At 34.4% G+C, this 19,775-nt stretch overlaps 1 protein-coding gene across 1 annotated transcript; it reads left to right on the top strand.

Annotated features, from left to right (window-relative positions):
- Nucleotides 1–17,556: 17,556 nt before the first annotated feature.
- LOC126892801 (trichohyalin-like) lies at nt 17,557–19,560 on the top strand. The gene has a single exon (XM_050662535.1). The coding sequence runs from the start codon at nt 17,557–17,559 to the stop codon at nt 19,558–19,560; it is 2,004 nt and encodes a 667-aa protein (XP_050518492.1).
- The last annotated feature ends 215 nt before the right edge of the window (nt 19,561–19,775 follow it).

Here is a 19,775-nt window from a genome sequence, read left to right as displayed (position 1 = left end):
AGTCAGATTTGCTTTTCTGAATATCACGTATTTTTTTGTTTTTCTGTTAGACAAAAATTGATTGAGATTTGGTGTTTCTAAATTTGCATACATTCGTGATCAGTGACTCGTTCAACCCCTTTTAACTACAGCCCTTTCAAAAATAAAGACTTTGAACCGATGAAATTTACAGATCATATAAAAAGTATATACACGAGTCAATAAACTTGTGAAGTCCAAACGATTAAGTTCATTTAAGATACTAATTAGGGGGTGATGTTCTCGATTTTTTTACCAAAACCAAGAGGGACTAACTTTATTTTGAGCGTAACTTGTTTAATTTTGATGCTATAATTTTTTTTATATAACAAAAATGAAGCTTTTTTAAAAACTTTAAATAAGTTGTAATGAGTTTTCCCCGAAATGTGCTTCATTTCTGGGTTATTTCACGTTAAAGTATTCCATTTGGAATTTGGCGAATATGAACCTATTTTTCAATAGTTATGACTCTGCTTCTACTAGGTGTAGAGACGTAATATATACACTATTTTTTAAATTTTTTACAGGCTATATTTTTGCTAAAAATCTTTTTTCGACAAAGTACTTACTATTTGAGTTATTTGCGAAAAAACGTATAAAAGCGTGGTTATTTTGTTGAAAAAATGTACATGTTCACTGCCAAATAACTCGGAAAGTATTGACTTAGTGAAAAAACTCTATAGAACAAAAGTTACTTAAAATTAGCCAGTTTATCCATTTCCTGACTTTCTTTTGACGAATATTTTTTCACCCCCAAGAGGGGGTAAAAACCACCCCCAGGGCAAAAGCACATATCAACACAATATCACTTTTTTTCTTTGACTTATTAGCTATGTGTATGTCAAATTTCATGTCAATCCAAGCGGTTTTTTAAAATTTAGAGGTTTTGCAATATTTTACCGTTAAAGAACGGACTATATTGCCGTAAATGTAGCAGTCTAACGAGAGTTAGTAATTTGCATTAAAATTCGAAGCGAAATCATTAGCACGGAATCCTCGATTCTTTACAATGGCGCATTACTGCATAAACAAATTAACCAATATATCAATTTTCATTTTGTGACTAAACTTTTGGACCAACAAGATGCGGACAGAAATAAAGCAAACGCAAAATAGCAATGACTAAATCCACTTTTCTGAAAATGAAGACATTTCTTTGTAATAACCATCTCTGAAGATTCCAGAGCAACAACATATCCACGGAATAAGCTACAGCTACCTGAGAAAAGGACGTAGACGTATGCCAAACGTAAAAAGTATAAACTATTTACAACAGGTAATGAAAGTTAGTGCGAGTGAATAGTAAAAGGAAGATAGAAGGTATCGTCATATCTCTCAACAAGGAAAAAAAAACAAAACCTGTATGTAAGATCGAAGGCAACCGTAAATATGTATTTCTGATTATTTGGTCGTCATCAATACGGTACAGCCAAGTTAGCATTCATCTTCTTTTTCTTCTAGTGCCTATCCGTTTCGGATGTTGGAAATCATATTGGCAATCATAACCTTGCTTGCTGCGGCTCGAAACAGTTCCGTTAAGATTTTCTTAAACCATGTTCTCACATTCCGCAGCCATAATATTTTCCTTCGACCTAGTCCTCGCTTACCTTTGACTTTACCTTGCAATATGGACTGCAGCAGGGGCAGGGAGTTTTTTATTTAATTTAAAAGTATTTTGCAAACTGATGAGTGTCAACAATAAACAAAAGTAAGGACATTGACTATAGTGGAGTCAATAAAGGTTTTCACCTCCGATTTCGTTGAACCTCCATCGATTTTCATGAAAATTGGTAAGTATGTAGAGGATACCTCAAGAAACAAAGGTGACATGGTGCCAACTTGCGCTTTTACCCTGGGGGGGGGGGGATGCCACCCCTTCTCGGGGGTGGAAATGATTTTATTAAAAATAATACCACTAATCGATAGAGGAACAAATTATAAGTAAAATTTGTTATATAAAGTTATTTCAATAAATCAATAGTTTTTGAGTTATTAAAGATCAAAAGTTTTGATTTTTCCTGAAAAAAATCCATGTTTAAAGCAGTTTTTCATAAATAACTCAAAAACCATCTTCTTCTTCTTCTTGTGCCACTCCTATCGGAGATTGGAAATCATCAAGGCTACCCTGACTTTGTTTACAGCTGACCTAAAAAGTTCATTAGTGGTGCAGCCAAACCACTCTCTCAAATTCCGCATCCACGACATTCTTCTACGGCCTGGATTCCGTTTTCCTTCTATTTTTCCTTGCATTATATTTTGAAGTAATGCGTATTTATGACCTCTCATCAGGTGACCCAAATACTCGAGTTTTCTTCGTTTTATCGTTAATAAAATTTCTGGGTCTCTTCCTATCCTCCGTATTACTTCAAGATTTGTGATTACCAAAAACTTGTGATTATCAAAAACCATAAGTTTCTTCAAAAAAGTTGTTATTACCAAAATCGAAGATAATATAAAAATAAATAAGCTCCTTATTCGAAAAATCCTTTATTACATATACAAAGTGAGTTATATGCAATTGAATGTATATTTTTTTCCGCGAGTACTCAAATCTTAGTATTCAAGCTTAAATAACAGGAAAACGATGCACTTTGTTAAATATAGATATTAAACATTTTAATAAAGTACTTAAAGGTAACTATCAAAAAGCTATACAGGGTGAGTCATGAGGAACTGTACATACTCCTACCTCGCATAGAGGCCCCTATGAGGAATAACAAATGACCATTAAAAAGTGTCTGCACTCATTGTTTAATAATATACAGGGCGAGTTTCGTATTTTGAAAGAAATTTGTATTCGTCATAATTTTTGAACGGTCAGATCGATGTGTCTCTTATTTTGGTCAATCGTTACACTATTGCCACCTAATAAACTGATTTATTCAAACTAGAAAAAAATCAGGTCCAGCTTTAAAAAAATTAGTTCGTTTGGGTCTTAGAAAAACTTTCACCCTGTATAAGCTTTTTGAAAACTCTAATATGAATTTTACAAATAAGACAAATAGGCCATTAAAATAACATATTTATTTTTTTCCGCACACGATTGCTTAATTTTTTATAAAAAAATCAAATTTGATTATGAATTAAAAGTTTGGTAAAGTGATCCATAGATTTAACAAAATTAACTTTTATTACCAAAATTAATTTTTTTTTGAACAAATATTTAATTTATGTTACCATCAATTAACTGATTTATTCGAATAAGAAAAAAATCAGGTCCGGATTTAAAAAATAAGTTCGTTTTGGTTTTAGAAAAAATTTCACCCTGTATACGCTTCTTGAAAACTCTAATATGATTTTTACAAATTAGACAAATAGTCAATTAAAATGGCATATTTATTTTTTCCCCACACGATTACTTAATTTTTTATAAAAAAAATCAAATTTGACTATGAATAACTAAAAGTTTGGTAAAGTGAACCATAGATTAAAAAAAAAATAACTTTTATTACAAAAATGAATTTTTTTTGAACAAATATTTAATTTATGTTATCACCCAATCAACTGATTTATTCAAACTAGAAAAAAATCAGGCCCGGATTTAAAAAATTAGTTTGTTTGGGTCTTAGAAAAAATTTCACCTTGTATACGTTTTTTGAAAACTCTAATATGAATTTTACAAATAAGACAAATAGGCAATTAAAATGGCATATTTATTTTTTCCCCACACGATTACTTATTTTTTTATTAAAAAATCAAATTTAATATGCATAAAAATGTTGGCAAAGTTTTTGCATAGATTTAAAAAAAATAACTTTTTTTACAAAAATTAATTTACAAAAACAACGTTTTTGTTAAAATTAAAAGTTTTACCATTTTTTTTTCTATAACACGTCTAGATCTAAAACTTCCCATAACACTTCTTTTGGACTCTATAGTTTAACATAGACATGATCAAATTGATAAATTTTAAATTTTTCCACCTAATTTTTGCGATTTACAAGTTTGCTACTTTTACAAGAAGAGGACTGAAAGTCTACAACAATTTTCATAGTCTTCACAATGGTAAGAGGTATGTGCTGTAAAAATTTCAGAAAAAAAATATTAAAATGGAACAGAGTTGCAGCGAGTTAAACCGTGAGTTCATTTTTTTTTCATTTTTAGGTTAAAATTCCCATTTTGACAAATTTGATTTTTTAATAAAAAATTAAGTTATCGTGTGGGGAAAAAAATAAATATGCCATTTTGATTGCCTATTTGTCTTATTTGTAAAATTCATATTAGAGTTTTCAAAAAGCGTATACAGGGTGAAATTTTTTCTAAGACCAAAACGAACTAATTTTTTAAATCCGGACCTGATTTTTCTCTAGTTTGAATAAATCAGTTGATTGGATGGTAACATAAATTACTTAGTTGTGCAAAAAAAAATAATTTTTGTAATAAAAGTTATTTTTTTTTAAATCTATGGTTCACTTTACGAAACTTTTAATTCATAGTGAAATTTGATTTTTTTATAAAAAATTAAGTATTCGTGTGCGGAAAAAAATAAATATGCTATTTTAATTGCCTATTTGTCTAATTTGAAAAATTCATATTAGAGTTTTCAAAAAGCGTATACAGGGTGAAATTTTTTCTAAGACCCAAACGAACTAATTTTTTTAAAGCCGGACCTGATTTTTTTCTAGTTTGAATAAATTAGTTGATTAGGTGGTAATAGTGTAACGATTGGCCAAAATAAGAGACACATAGACCTAACCGTTCAAAGATTATGACGAATAAAAATTTCTGTCAAAATGCGAAACTCGCCCTGTATATTATTAAACAATGGGAGCAGACACTTTTTAATGGTCATTTGTTATTCCCCCTAGGAGTCTCTACACGAGGTAGGAGTATGTACAGTTCCTCATGACTCACCCTGTATAAGAAGTCGATAGCATCAAAATTAAGCAAGTTATGATGGAAAAAAGAGCACCCTTTCAGATTTTTTAGGGAAGAATGAAAAATGAAACATACTTCATTTCCACAAAAATTAAAATTTATAGTAACCCATTTAAAACTTTATTTATTTTAACATGAGTAATAACTTTAACAATTTTGACCGGTTTAGAATGCATATTTTTGAAAAAAAATACGATTACAAAAAATTAGAATTTTTCAAATTTTCGTGAATTTCATTTTCTTTTGATAATGACTCCAAAAATACTCGATATACTTAAAAATGGTATAAAACAAAATTTTAGTTTTAACTTTATTTAAGCTTTTTATTTTTTTAATATTTTTTTACGACAAAAAATAACCGAGATAGAAACATTTAAAACCTAAATTTTACTGCGAGAACCATGTAACCGGGGCCCTTTCACCTTGTATTAAAAAAAAATAAACGATTTAGAAAATTTTGTTTAATACTGTGTTATAGAACTTTTACTTAGCTTTGTAATGGTTTTTGGATAAATCTCATATTTCAAAATTTAACGGAGTTATTTTAAAAAAACCAATAACATTTTCTTTGAAAAAATTTTATAGCGGAGATTTTGTATGTATACAGGTTGTGGGAAGTCCAATTAGTCGTTTGTTGTAGGAGATACGAAAAAAGTTTATTTAGGTGAGATTGGGGCATAGATAATATCAGAATTTAAATACATTTCCAAATATACAGGGCCACCCATATTGACAGGGTGAAACAAAATTTTCTTTTGTTTAATGGAACACCCTGTAAATTTTTACATTTTTGGATTCTCCTCTGTTTTATTTCTTAAAATATCAGGTTTTGTGATGTTATACGAAGTAGTTTAAAAGATAATTACGTTTTTATTTTCAAATTTCATAGCAATATTCACCCCCTGTATAATTTTAGTGATTTGACATCAGAAAATCAATTTATGTTCAAGTGATTTTTAATATAATCTATTATTGTTAATAATTATTAATCTAGCAAAACGTTTAATTTTAGCTAATACAGGGTTGGTCGAAACTGAATGAGTGTTTTCTCAAAGTTTGAGAGTATGAGTTTTCTCAAACGGAGCAGCCTGTAATGCCTGTAATGAGCATTGTAATGAAATGCTATTGTATGGCACTTTATTATTTCCCACCCTGCCAGTGAGAACTGAATTTATTTTTGAAATCCCTAACTTTATGTCTTTAATTATTTTAAATATTGTAAACGATTAAAAAACAATCAAATTAAAATGAAATGAATAACCAGTGTATATCTTCCACATTAACTTCATATTTAACGTAGCCTGTACCATTACATTGCACAGATTATTATCCCTGTATAGCAACGATATACCATGAATGTGAATTCATACTTGAGAAATGTCCTATATCCAGTCTAACAAAAAAAAAAGTGATTCCTCAAACATAATATATATGCAGACAAAATCAGCCAAAGTGATTTGCGATATCTAATTAAAGGCCCTACCAAGTTGGTTTTGTTGAATATAGCATAGAAGCACGACGATAATTTAGTGATAAGCGTATTTTTCTTAGTAGCTATAGTATGTTGTTTTATATTATGTATTACCTATATTAAATTAGTTTTAGTATGTTTCGTTTATCTAAAAAATGTAAAACAAACAAAAATTCTGTTTTTCTTGTAGTTGTTTTTTCGTATAGATATTGTTTTATATTGTAGTAAATTGAATTTAGTTTTAGTATGTTCCGTTTGTTTGTAGAATTATATTTAATTAGATTTGCTTTAATTACTAAAATAAATAAATTTTCAATTATGTTTTATGTATTTGTGGAAAAGGAAACCTAGCATTAGCGGCCACATTTCTATAACGGCCAATTGTTTTCTATTTTTAGTGGCCGTTATTGTCAGGTTTTACTGTACCACTAATATTTTATTAAATTATAATTTTATTAATTAAAAAGGAAGTTTGCTTAGAATTTATTCCTCTATCTAATTATGGGGTTATTTTTAATAAAATAGTGTTCACCCATGAGAAGGGGTAACATCCACCCCCAGGATAAAGGCGCAAGTTGGTACCACATCATTTTTGTTTCTTGAGGTATCCGCTAACTACTTAACAATTTTCATGAAAATTGATGGAGGTTTAACGAAATCAGGGGTGAAAACCTTCAGTGACTGCCTTTTTGAAATATAAAAGATTAATTTTTTTCGTGATTGTCGATTTGCTAATTTTCTGATTTTTGGTTGCTATAAGGTTTAAAAAATTAATAAAAATTATAAATCATGCACATAAATGTAAAAAAATATTTATTTTACTTAATTAAACGAGATTGCTTGAGCCAGAATGCTGAAATCTGCATTTTTACCATTAAAAAAAAAAGGTGGATTTCACCCCTAAAATGCAGAAAGCGCAACTTGGTGCCATATCACTTTTGTTTTCTGAAGTATCCTCTAACTAATCAACAATTTTCATGAAAAACGATGAAGGTTCAAAGAAATCGTGGGTGAAAACATTCAGTGACTACACTTTGAGAAATATAGAAGAATAAGGTTTTCGTGATTTTCGACTTGTTAATTTTCGGATTTTTGGTTGCTAAAAGGTTTGAAAAATTAAAAAAAAATGTAATTCATGCACATAAATATAAAAAAAATATTTATTTTTCTTAATTAAACGAGATTACTTGCGCCATAATGCGGAAATCTGCATTTTTTACAATTTAAAAAGTAGGGGTGTATTACACTCCCAAAATGCAAAAGCGCAAGTTGGTGTCATATATCTTTTATTGCTTGAGGTATTCTCTAACTGCTTACCGATTTTCATCAAATCTATGAAGGTTCAACAAAATAGGAAGTGAAAACTTACAGTGACTGCACTTTCAGAAATCTAAAAAATAATTTTTAAAAAAGGGGTGTATTTCACCCCTAAAATGCAAAAAGCGCAAGTTGGCACTACATCACCTTTGTTCCTTGAGGTATCCTTTAACCACTCACCAATTTTTATGAAAATCGATGGAGGTTCAACGAAATCTGAGGTAATAACTCATATCCACCTTCATTGACTCCACTACTAAGGACAAGAAGGATTTTACCCACTGGTAAAATCAAAGTACAATTTTTATAAAGTTGTGTAGAAAATAATTACATTTTACAACTACTAACTAATTAGTTTAAAAGTTTACTCTAAATGGTAAGTCCCGTGGTTTGGACTTTTTTAACCTACGCTGTTCTTGGGAATTGTCTAGGAGGTTAAGTGTAAACTGGTTTTCATTATCCTCCAACTTGGCAATGTATGCAGCGCTACGTTTTGTGATGACTTCTTGTACCATATCCATTTTAAGGTATCGATTAATAATTCTGTTGTTGATGTACCAAGGTGCATTAGTGATTGTTCTGAGGGTTTTTGATTGGAAGCGTTGGATGATTTCGATGTTGGAGTGACTGGCTGTTCCCCATAGTTCCAACCCATATGTTCAGGTTGACATAAGTATTGCCTTATAGAGCAGCAATTTATTATCCAGAGATAGTCTTGATGAACGGCCCGTTAACCAATACATATTTCTGAATTGGAGACCTAGTTGCTTTCTCTTGGTCCAGATATGTTTCCTCCATGTGAGACTTCTGTTCAAATGAATACCAAGATATTTTACCTCGTTGGCTGATGGTAATTGGTGATTGTTTAGAGTTACAGGAGGACAAGTTCCTCTTCGTGTTGTAAATGTAACATGAATAGATTTTCCTTCATTGACTTTAATTTTCCACTCCAAAAACCAATCTTGTATTCTGTCTAGATACGCTTGAACGAGGTGCGAGGCATAAATAGGGTCAGTGTGTGAGGCTAGGGTTGCAGTATCGTCGGCAAATGTTCCTAGCATCATTTCTTCTGTAGGTGGTCTCTCCTCTAGTGGTTCCTGAAGAGTTGGATGTATATTTTCGGTAAACATGAGATTCAAGGTAGATCCCAGCACGCTACCCTGTGGTATGCCAGCTTTGATAGAATAGAGTTTGGAAATTGCATCTTGGTATTTAATAAAATAACACCTACCTGACAAATATGACTCAAGAAGAATGTAAAAGCTGTGTGGTAATGTCCTTTTTAGCTTGTATAGGAGGCACTCATGCCATACCTTGTCAAATGCCAGCCTAACGTCAAGAAATGCCGCTGAACAGTACCTTTTGGCCTCAAAATTAGCATTTATATGTTTTACCACTCTGTGAACTTGTTGGATTTTTGAGTGATGGGGCCGGAATCCAAGCTAGTGGCCTGGAATTAGATTTTTGATCCAGGGTTCGAGTTTTTTTACTAATAGTTTTTTGAAAACTTTAGACGTAATTGGCAAGAGGCTGATTGGCCTGTACGATGTAGTTTCTTCTTGAGGTTTCCCCGGTTTTAGAATGGTTAGTATCTGATACACTTTTCATTGATTAGGATAGTAATCTAAGTTTAATATGGCATTGAATATAAACGTTATAAGTTTTATGCATTTGAGAGGTAATTCTTTCAACACTTTTCCACTGATCAAGTCGTACCCTGGAGATTTTCTATCGTTTAAATTATTAATAGCTAAGATGACTTCGGACGATTTAAATTTCGGAATAGGCAAACTCATTTGATATGGACTTTGAAGAAATGAGAATACGTCTACTTCCACAGGTGAATTCATTTGGTTGGAAGTAAATACTTCAGAGAAATACTCTTCAAAACAACTTGCTTTCTCTTGTGCACTACGAGCCCATTCTCTGTCCGGTAACAGTGGCACACAATAGACCGGATCTCATACTAGTTAATAAACTTACTAGGCAAACAACATTAATAGAGGTGGCGATACCTAACAACAATAATTCTGCGTGTTAAGCACAACGAAAAGATCGCCAAGTATAGAGATCTCGAAATACAAATAAGGAGACAATGGAGAATGGAAAGTACCCAGACAATACCTATTATTCTTTCTACTACTGGAGCCATTCCAAAGAACCTCATATCATAGAAAACATCAAAAAGCTGGGTCTAAATGAACATCTTTACAAGACTATGCAGAAAGCTGTGCTAGTCTCGACCTCCAGATGCGTGCGAAAATTTTTTGGAGATACTCCGGCGTACTAAGTCACCTAGGGATCGATAACACGGAAAGAGTCCCACTAGAGCTCAATCGTTTTGATACCCTAGGTATCTGGGATGAGTGAATTTTCCCCTTAGAGTGAGTGCGGGCCGTATGGCTAAATCTGGATATAATATTGTAATGTATTAATAGGGAAGGAAAATAAACATATGTTTAAATAGAGTAAGTAGTTGAAATTTATGTAAAAGTGAACAAAATCGGTTAGATGGGCGAATGGACCCTAAGGTCCGCAGTCATACAAACCCAAGAAAAAAAGTTTGTTTGCTTTGTACTTCCTACTAACACCACATAGTATGTACCAAGGTCCACAAATTTAATGTTTATACAGGGTGTCACAAAAATATTGGTAATAAATAATACCACGATTTTTAGGGATTTAAATGGCCTCGCTTATCTATATTCAAAATTGCACCCAGAAAAGTTACAAAATAAAACCGAATTTTTTAATATTGCTTTGAAACTGAAAATTTTTATAATGTATTGGTAGTAGCGAAATTAATTTTTTTATCGATTTTTTTAGTATAATATGGATTAAAACCGGGACGTCAATGAAATGAAACAACTATTTTACAACTTTTTGTCTTGTAGTATTTGTTTTTAAAATCATTAATGTAGAAGATACAGTCACTTTTTCAAAAGTCAAGCTATATTATTATTCCAGTACAAAAATTATTGTTGTTTTCTCTATCTTGACAATGGTTTGACAGCTATTATGAACAAAAGTTTTATTTGAGTTAATTTAATTGAAAAATATCAATTAGGTACAGTTTTTCTGAAGTTCACTTAGTCGCGGGTAAAAATAACAACTACGGAAATATTGATTGTGGTTACTCGTTTCTTCATTTTTTAATTAAGTGAATGGCAAGGAAATGGTTCGGTGACAGCAAGACATTATGCAGATAAGTTCCCCTGTATAGTGTGCCAAAGCCAAATGAAATGAATTCAAAAATGAATAACCATTTTCAATTTCGTTGCAAAACGAAAATACAGCCGAACCATATTCTACTCCAATCAGAGAGTGCAACAAGCACCTCTACCGGTTTCGAAACTTATTAGTCTCTCATCAGGAGGCACATATGCTGCTCTCCCTGATCCAACCAAAACAAACCCCAGCGTGCAGTCCCGGATTGCAACGAACGAAATGGCACAGATGCCCTAGCGGCAATATAAAACACTCTAATGGCATATAAAACAACATAATGCTATTCTACACCCCACCAGAATGAAAATAATGGGAACCTTCTCTGGTTACACCTCCGAGGCTTCTACAATATGCAAGCCATACGGATGCTGAGACTAAGGAAAATGAGGGAATCCTACAATTTACAATTCACGTCCCATCTGCTCAGCGCGGTAAAGTTCGGCTGTATTTTCGGTTTGCAACGAAATTGAAAATGGTTATTCATTTTTTCAAGTCCTGTAACTAGGGGGGATCGAAATAGTATATACTGCTCAATATAATTTTATCAAAAAAAAAGAAAAAAGTAAGACGTTACGCTGAGAAAGGTTAAGTTTCTGAGGAGATAGTCCGAACGAGACCTTTATCGCAGTGAAACGAACCAGTTGTAATGAGCAGAGAAGATAAAAAATACAAAGAGCTATTTCGAATTGAAAGTGACGGTACCACGACGGACAAAAACGACAATAAGAGAAAAGAGGAAGCATTGGAACGGGCTTTTAACAAAAGTCTAAAAATAAGCAGATCTCCCTCCTACAGAAAGGAAAAATGGAGGATAATGTACAAAATATTATGGAAATGATGGCAGCAGTAATTTTAAAAATCGAGGAACAATCAAGAAAACTTAGCGAGATGCTTAGAGAGCAGAAATAATATAGAGATGAAATAAGAGAGCTACGACAGGAGAATATAACATTAAGGGAAGAAAACACGAAACTAAAACAGGCAGTTTATCAAATAGAAGAACGGCTTGAAAGTTTAGAAAATCAAAAAAGGTGGAAAAATATAATTATACATGGTTTGAACATAGATACAAATGGCCCAGATATCCTAAAACATGCAATGAAAAATTTTCTGCAGACAGAATTAGAAGTAGATGTACAAATAGAGAAGGCTTTGAAGTTAGGAGAAAAAGTTTGTTTGGTTGAGCTTGAAAAGGAAGAAGATAAAGAAAAATCATGCGAAACAAAACCAAATTGAGAAATCGCGAAGATGGTCTAGTTTATATCAACGATGACCTATCAAAGAACGACAGAATTGTACAGAAACGTGTCAGACAAAAAGCGCAAGAACTAAGAAAGGAAGGGAGAAAAGTGAAAGTAGGGTATAAGAAAATATATGCCGATCATGAAATATGTCGCTGGGATGGAACGAACCAAACGTTGGTGGTAGAAACCAAACCAAAAAACTAAGCAATAGCAATGAAAGGAAACAAATGACGACGAAAAATGCAAAGAAGAGGATTACGAACTATGGAAATAAGACAAATCAAGACAGCAATAAAAAAGAAAAGCCGAAAAATGACAAGATACAGTTTGCAACAGAGATAAAGAAGACGGAAACGACGCAGGCAATGGACAAGGCAATAAGCAAAAATAACAAAAAGAAAACTAAAGTTAACTTGGCTACATGGAATGTAAGAGGCACATACGAAACAGGAAAACTCAAAGAATTAATTAGAGAAATTAAAAGATATAATGTAGAAATAATAGCTTTACAAGAGACAAAACACTTGGAGACAGAAATAGTAAAAATAGAAGACGTGGTATTTTTTAAAAGCGGGGGAGAAACCAGAAGGTGAGGAACAGGTTTTATAAGACAGCGAAAATGGAAGGAAGGAGTGATGTCATTCCAACCAATATCAGATAGATTATGCACAATAAGATTAAAAGGGGACAAACGAAACATAAGTATAATAAATGTACAGGCACCGATTGAAGATGTCACGGAAGAAGAAAAAGATTAATTCTACGAGCAATTGGAAAGATAATATGATAAATTACCAGGGTTTGACATCAAAATAATAATGGGAGACTGCAACGCCAAACTCGGAAGAGAGAATATATACGAACACATAATAGGGAAATATAGTAAGCATAAGGTGTCGAACGATAATGGCCAAAGAATAATAGGCTTTGCAACAGAAAGGCAAATGGTGATAAGAAGCACACAATTTCGCCGAAAAGATATATATAAAGGAACGTGGATTTCCCCTGATAAAAAGACAGGAAATCAGATAGACCAAATTTTAATAGAGAAGAAACATGCAAACAATGTAATAAATGTAAAGAGCATGAGAGGGGTGGACTGTAACTTTTACCACTACTTGGTGAGAGCAGAATACAAAATCGAGCATAACATAAAGAAAAACAATAAAACAAAAGAAAAAATTGGAAAACAATTCAACATAGGACTACTAAAAGATAACAACACACAGAAGAAGTATGAATAGGGAATAACCAACAGACTAATTAGGGAACAAAAAACGTCGAACCCAGACAAGCAATGGGAAAATATAAAAGAAGCAATCTTGAAGACAAGTAAAGCAATCCTAGCGAAAACCAAAAGAAGACAGAAAACAAACGATTGGTATGATGAAGAATGTCAAGAAATAGCAGAAGCAATAAGAAAGGTAAGATTCAAAAATCTCACAAATGACGAAGAAAGCACTAGAGAAGAATACAGAGAATTGAGAAAAATCATGAAAAGAAAATGTAGAAGCAAAAAGAGAAAATACAACGAGAACAAACTGACAGAAATAGAAGAAAAATTTCAAAAAAAAAAGAAATAAGATCATTCTACCAGGAAGCAAAAAAAAATGGAAAGAGGATATCAAAAAAACAACCCATATATGAGAGATGATAAAGGGCTGTTGCTAAATGAGCCGGAAAAAATAATGGAAAACTGGCAAAATAATTTCACAGAACTGCTAAATAAGAGCGAAGTACAAAAGGAAACAAACCATGACATTGAAGATCATCAGATAGCAATAGAAATACCCACAGAACACGAAATAAAGAACGAAATAAAGAGCTTGAAAAATAACAAAAGCCCAGGAATAACAGAAATATCGGCCGAAATGATAAAATCAGGAGGGAAAAGATTACAGAGAGAGCTATATGACCCGATAAAAAGAATATGGGATGTAGAAAAAATGCCAGAAGAGTGGACCATAGCAAGGATATGCCCTATACATAAAAAGGTGATAGAATGCTATGCAAAAACTACAGAGGCATCGCACTTATAGAAATAGTTTACAAAATCTTGGCACAAAGTATAAGAAAAAGGCTAAGTCAATATTCGAAAAAAATACTGGGAGAATACCAGGCAGGTTTTAGAAACAACAGATCAACGACTGACCAAATATTTGCCTTAAAAGAAATACAGACTCCCTGTTACGAACATAAAACAGTACTATATGCTTTGTTCATAGACTTTAAGCAGGCTTACGACACAGTAAATAGACAGCAGATGTACGAACTGATGAAAGAATTGGGGATACCAAGTAAAATTGTCAGGATGATAAAGATGACGATGGAAAACACAACAAACGAAATAGCTTGGAAAGGGTATACATCCAAAAAGTTTGAAACCAAGGAAGGATTACGACAAGCAGACCCACTATCAACAACGGCATTCAATCTAACATTGGAAGGAACAATCAGGAAAAGCAGAATAAACATGGAAGAAACGACATTTAAAAACGGCCACCAATGCATAGCATTTGCAGATGATCTGACGCTATTAGCAACAAGCAAAAAAGAACTACAAAAGTTAATGAAAAACATAATAACAGAAGCCAAAAATTCGGACTTAAAATAAATTAAGAAAAGACAAAGTATATGATATTGGGAGAGATCCAAAAAGAAAAAGAGAAAACATCGTACAAATAGATGGAGAAAAAACATACTCGTTCAAAAGAGCCAAAGAAATTATTTACCTGGGAGCCAAAATAGATGAAAATGGTCGTGAAGAAGGGGAGATAAAGGCAAGAATAGCTAAGGAAATAAAAAATATGGAGCATTACGCACAGTATTGAAATCCAAATACGTATCAAGAAAAACCAAAATAAGAATTTATAAGACTGTTATCAGACCTACAGTAACATACGCATGCGACACATGGGTGCTCAAAAAGTCAGAAACAGACCTTTTAGAAGGATGGGAGAGAAAAATGCAAAGAGCAATATATGGAGGTGTGAAAATAGAAGGTCAGTGGAGAAGAAGGACCAATAAAGAATTGGAAGAACTATATAAAGAGCCAACGATCACGACGACGATCAAAGCACAGAGAATACGATACTTGGGGCACGTCGAGAGAATGGGAAGTAAACGATTGCCAAAAATGGTACTCTCACGAAGACCAATACAAAAGAGGAGGAAAGGCAGGCCAAGGAAAAGATGGAAGGACAGTGTGTATGAAGACTTGAAGAAAAGTAACTTTGAGAGATGGAAAGAACTAGCATTCGACAGGAGGAGATGGAGAGAGGTGGTGAAGGAGTGTATAAAAAGACTGAAGTGTAATTAAATAAAATGTATAAGTTTTATAAGTTATGTAAGTTATATTAAGTTATTTATTATATTATTTATGTAATCAGAAATGTAAACATTTTAGCCCTAGGCCTACAAGGCCTGTTGCGCTTAATAAATAAATAACAATTCACGTCCCATCTGCTCAGCGCGGTAAAGTTCAGCTGTATTTTCGTTTTGCAACGAAATTGAAAATCACTATTTATTTTTGATTTACATTTACTCTGATTGGAGTACGAAGGGAACCATGCTCGTTGGAACTTTACCGCGCTGAGCAGATGGGTCGTGAATTGTAAATTGTAGAATTCCCTCATCTTCCTCAGTCTCAGCATCCGTATGGCTTGCATATTGTAGAAGCCTCGGAGGTGTAACCAGAGAAGGTTCCCATTGTTTTCATTCTGGTGGGGTGTAGAATAGCATTATGTTGTTTTATATGTCATTAGAGTGAAAACTTAGTCTTGAAATAAATTCATTATTTCGTAAATGTTAATTTATACAGATCACACCTTAATGTTAGAAAATGGTGGCCATCTCTTTTCCAACCGATTCGACAATATTCGCTTTCTTCGGAGATCATTCGCAAGGTGAGGTCAACTGCATCGACTGTTTCTTGGTGACTGGTGAGTACCAGTGGAACCATAAGAGTCCGATTTTGCTAATATTTTGACATAAGCCGTCTACAAGAAGGTATTATACGATAATAGATTTTTCTTGTGATACTTACTCTATACTTTATAAGTACTTATAAGTACTTATAAGAACACCCACATATTGTATTTGATCCAATTTAGATAAAGCGAGATTTTGTCGCTGATTCATAAAAGAAGGTTACATATTACAAACTTCATATAAATATGCTTTATAAAATAATAGCTTATTGTCGAGTTTGCTCCCTAATCATATCTACACTAAGCGCCAAAATTAACGCACCACCTTAAAAATGGGACATGTTTAATGTCTGATATTTCCTAAACCTGTTGTCCGATTTTAGTGATTCTCTAAATATTTTATAGCTTAATTCTTCAGGAATATCGATGTAATAATATTGTTGCTAAACAGATAAGTGTCATTGTATACCGGGTGTAACAATGATAGTGTGTTTTTTCCTCAAAGTTTGGAACACCCTGTGGGATATTCTAGCGTATATAAAATATTGAAATTAAAACTCAACTGGAACCTTAGGTTATCATAACATTTTGCTTTTTGATTCATTCGCTTATGTTGGATAATAAAAAAGTTAGGTACTTTAACAACTAGCAACGTTTTTCATCAATACAGGGTGTTTCTAAATCTCTCCCTGGGTCTGTATTTTTTCCTCGACGCTGGTGGGAGGGCCGAGTAATTGATCTTGGTCCCTGAATTCTGTGAGGGGAGCACGACCAGTGAAACCAAACACAGTCCCAGCGTCCAGCGTCTGTGCACCGGGTGGTCGCCGGACACCGCCGCTGGACGCTAAAAGGCGCGGCAACTGAAGCGAACAGTTGCGGCGCCTTCGCCTTCAGCAGTTGTAAGTTATACATTCCAACTTCCCGGAGGCTACTCTATCCCCAAATTCTAATCGCCACTTTCAACAAACGTTTTTGTCGGGGTCGGGGCTGGGCCTTTCGCCGGGGTGTCTGCGTCGTGCATCGCGCTTTGCGTCGTTGCGGGGGCTCCAGTTTCGACTTTCGACGAACACCTTTTTCATTCTTAGAATGATCCCAACCCATTTATAAAGAGCGGCCGAAATGTCTCACCCCACCTAAATACCTTTATCCCATATACACAAATCCCCATCCCAATCCCGCGTAACAGGGGAGGCAGCAGTTACGCGGAAATTCCAAGTAGCCTGCGAATACAGACTGCCACTGCGTCCGGAGGCAACCGTGAAAAAAAGCCTAGAGGAGTAAACCTCAATAAAATAATCCCCATTATCACGGTGGAAGGCATCGTGCCAAAGATATGAGAGATGCGAGGGTTAGAGCATCGCAAACGATCCCTTCGGGATACCTGGCGACCTCCCGAAGTAACACAGCCTTAACGCGGTAAGGGCGCACTGCCGCGTCTGACGTATAGTACGTCCCAACTCGTGGGATTTGTATGGAACCATTAAAAAAACCAAAGGAACAGGAAAAAAAAGAGGACGACTACAGGCAAAAGAAACAGGACGAAGCTAAGACTAACAAAAACGAGAATGGGGAAGAACTGTCGCACGACGGCAAAAAAACGGAAGAAATAGAGGAGCGAAAGAAGTTTGAGGAAGAAATGTTAAAGAGGCATCAGAATCAGCCAAAAATAAATAGGTCGGGTCCCATAACACACTCGACATTATTGGACAACATGCTAGAAGAAACTAATAGAGAAGAGGAAGAGAAAGAAGAAGATGCAGAGGAGAGGGAACCCTCGGCGGAAGCAATAGAAGTTGAAGGAGAGGAAAATAAAAGAGAAGAGCAAACGGAGACACACTGGCAAAAAACTGGAGATAGCATTCTTCAAGCCTTATTGTTTGACGACGAGGATTACGAAGCAATACAACAGTCCAAAAAAAGAAAAGGGGATAGCCTAGAGGAAAATGAGAGATTCAAAAAAGAGAAGAGGGAAGAGACCGCCGAATACCCCGAGGAGACAGAAAATGAAAGGATCCTGAGAAAGCTAAAACAAGTATTGGAAATATTAAACAATAAAGGTCCCATACAGGGGGAACACAAAATAATAGCTAGAAATCTGATTGGGGAAATATATAATCAGAACAAAACTAGCCTAAACCAAAGTAAGAAGACACAAGCGGAGGAGGAGAGCATTAGATGCGAACAATGCAAAATAAAAATAGAGCGAGAAAAGCAAAGAAAGGAGACTGAGAAGATAATTGAAGTATTAAACAAAGGGGGGGACATAAATGACTTCAACCAAATATATGAAAAGAGGTGGGAGGAAACAGTCTACGAAAAAACAAAATGGGAACAAGGGGGCTTGCAAGAAACAATAGCTAAGAAAGAATGCCTGATAGTAACAAAAAATGAAATAAAAGAGGATGGAATAGAAAGCGTAATACGCACTATCAGAGAAGAAGTGCATGAAATCATAGAGGGTTGTCAAGAGGGAAACGTAGAGTACATAGAAAATGGGAACAGAAGCTCCATGGCAACTGTAAGGAGAGAATGGTATACCTATGTCGCAAAAATTAAGGATCAAGGTATATATGAAGTGGCGGAGAAGGCCCTAAAACAAATTAAAGAGAGGAAGGAGCCGCCCGAAATAATACGGGTAGCAATTAATAACGAAATAAACAAAGAGAAGGTACGAAAGGCCCTGGAATTCGTGGGTAGGAGGGAAAAAATAACGTGGGAGATAATTATACGAGGCAAAGAAATGGATAAAGAAGTTAAAAACGAGCAAGAGGAAGCCCTCCTAATTAAAACCGGGAGCAAGTCATATACAGACGTCTTAAAGGAGATGAATGCGAAAATAAATATAGGAAAAATAGGAGTGAAGGTTGATAGACTTAAAAAAACCGAAGGGGGGGACATCCTCGTGAAGCTTAAAGGAAGGGGGGCTGCAGAAAAGCTAAAAAGGGAGATGGACACGAAGATGTCCGGTATTAGTATGGCAGTAAGGCGCAAAGAGAATTATTTCACAATAACTGGTCTGGACCCAGGGGTCACGGTGAAAATCCTGCATGAAGCCATACAAGCATACACCGGAATATCACAGGACGAGGTAGACATAAAAATGCTACGAACAAACCAGCACGGAGAACAAGTGGCAACCATAGCCGTGCGCCCTACGAAAGCGGAGGAATTGAGACGATACACTACGATAGCGATAGGCTGGGTGTTCTGTCCCATTATGGAGAGGTACACCCCGATGAGGTGCTACAAATGTCTCCATTACGGGCATAGCACATTTGAATGTAAAGGGGAGAGCAGGGTAGCGTGTTGCTACAACTGCATGAAAACAGGGCATACGGCAGTGCAGTGTGGTAACACTGCATTCTGTCTCACTTGTAATGAAGAAGGTCATCGCATGGACCGCATGCAATGCCCAGCCTATCGGGCGTGGGTGTATGGTAGGGGAAGGGAAAGGGAACCCCCAAAGGGTGCATAAAGAAAAAAATAAAAGTAAGAAGGTGAGAGATGGTTTCCTGGAGAACAGAAATGGACCCCTATACAGCCCACCTGCGAAACAGGAGGCCACCTCTCACAAACTTTCACGGAAAACACCTTATGCTTACCACTATTTCAATTTAATAAAATTTATTTATACACTCTATTTATTTAACTTAATTATTGAATTTTATTTATTTTATTTATTCATCTATA

The sequence above is a fragment of the Diabrotica virgifera genome, chromosome 1, assembly GCF_917563875.1.
Source record: "Diabrotica virgifera virgifera chromosome 1, PGI_DIABVI_V3a".
NCBI classification, from domain to species: domain Eukaryota; kingdom Metazoa; phylum Arthropoda; class Insecta; order Coleoptera; family Chrysomelidae; genus Diabrotica; species Diabrotica virgifera.
The sequence above is the reverse complement of the archived record's forward strand: the minus strand, read 5'-3'. Positions and strand labels throughout refer to the sequence as shown.

Coding starts and splice junctions, on each gene's coding strand:
- LOC126892801 (XM_050662535.1), top strand. CDS start 17,557: ATGGAACCATTAAAAAAACCAAAGGAACAGGAAAAAAAAGAGGACGAC.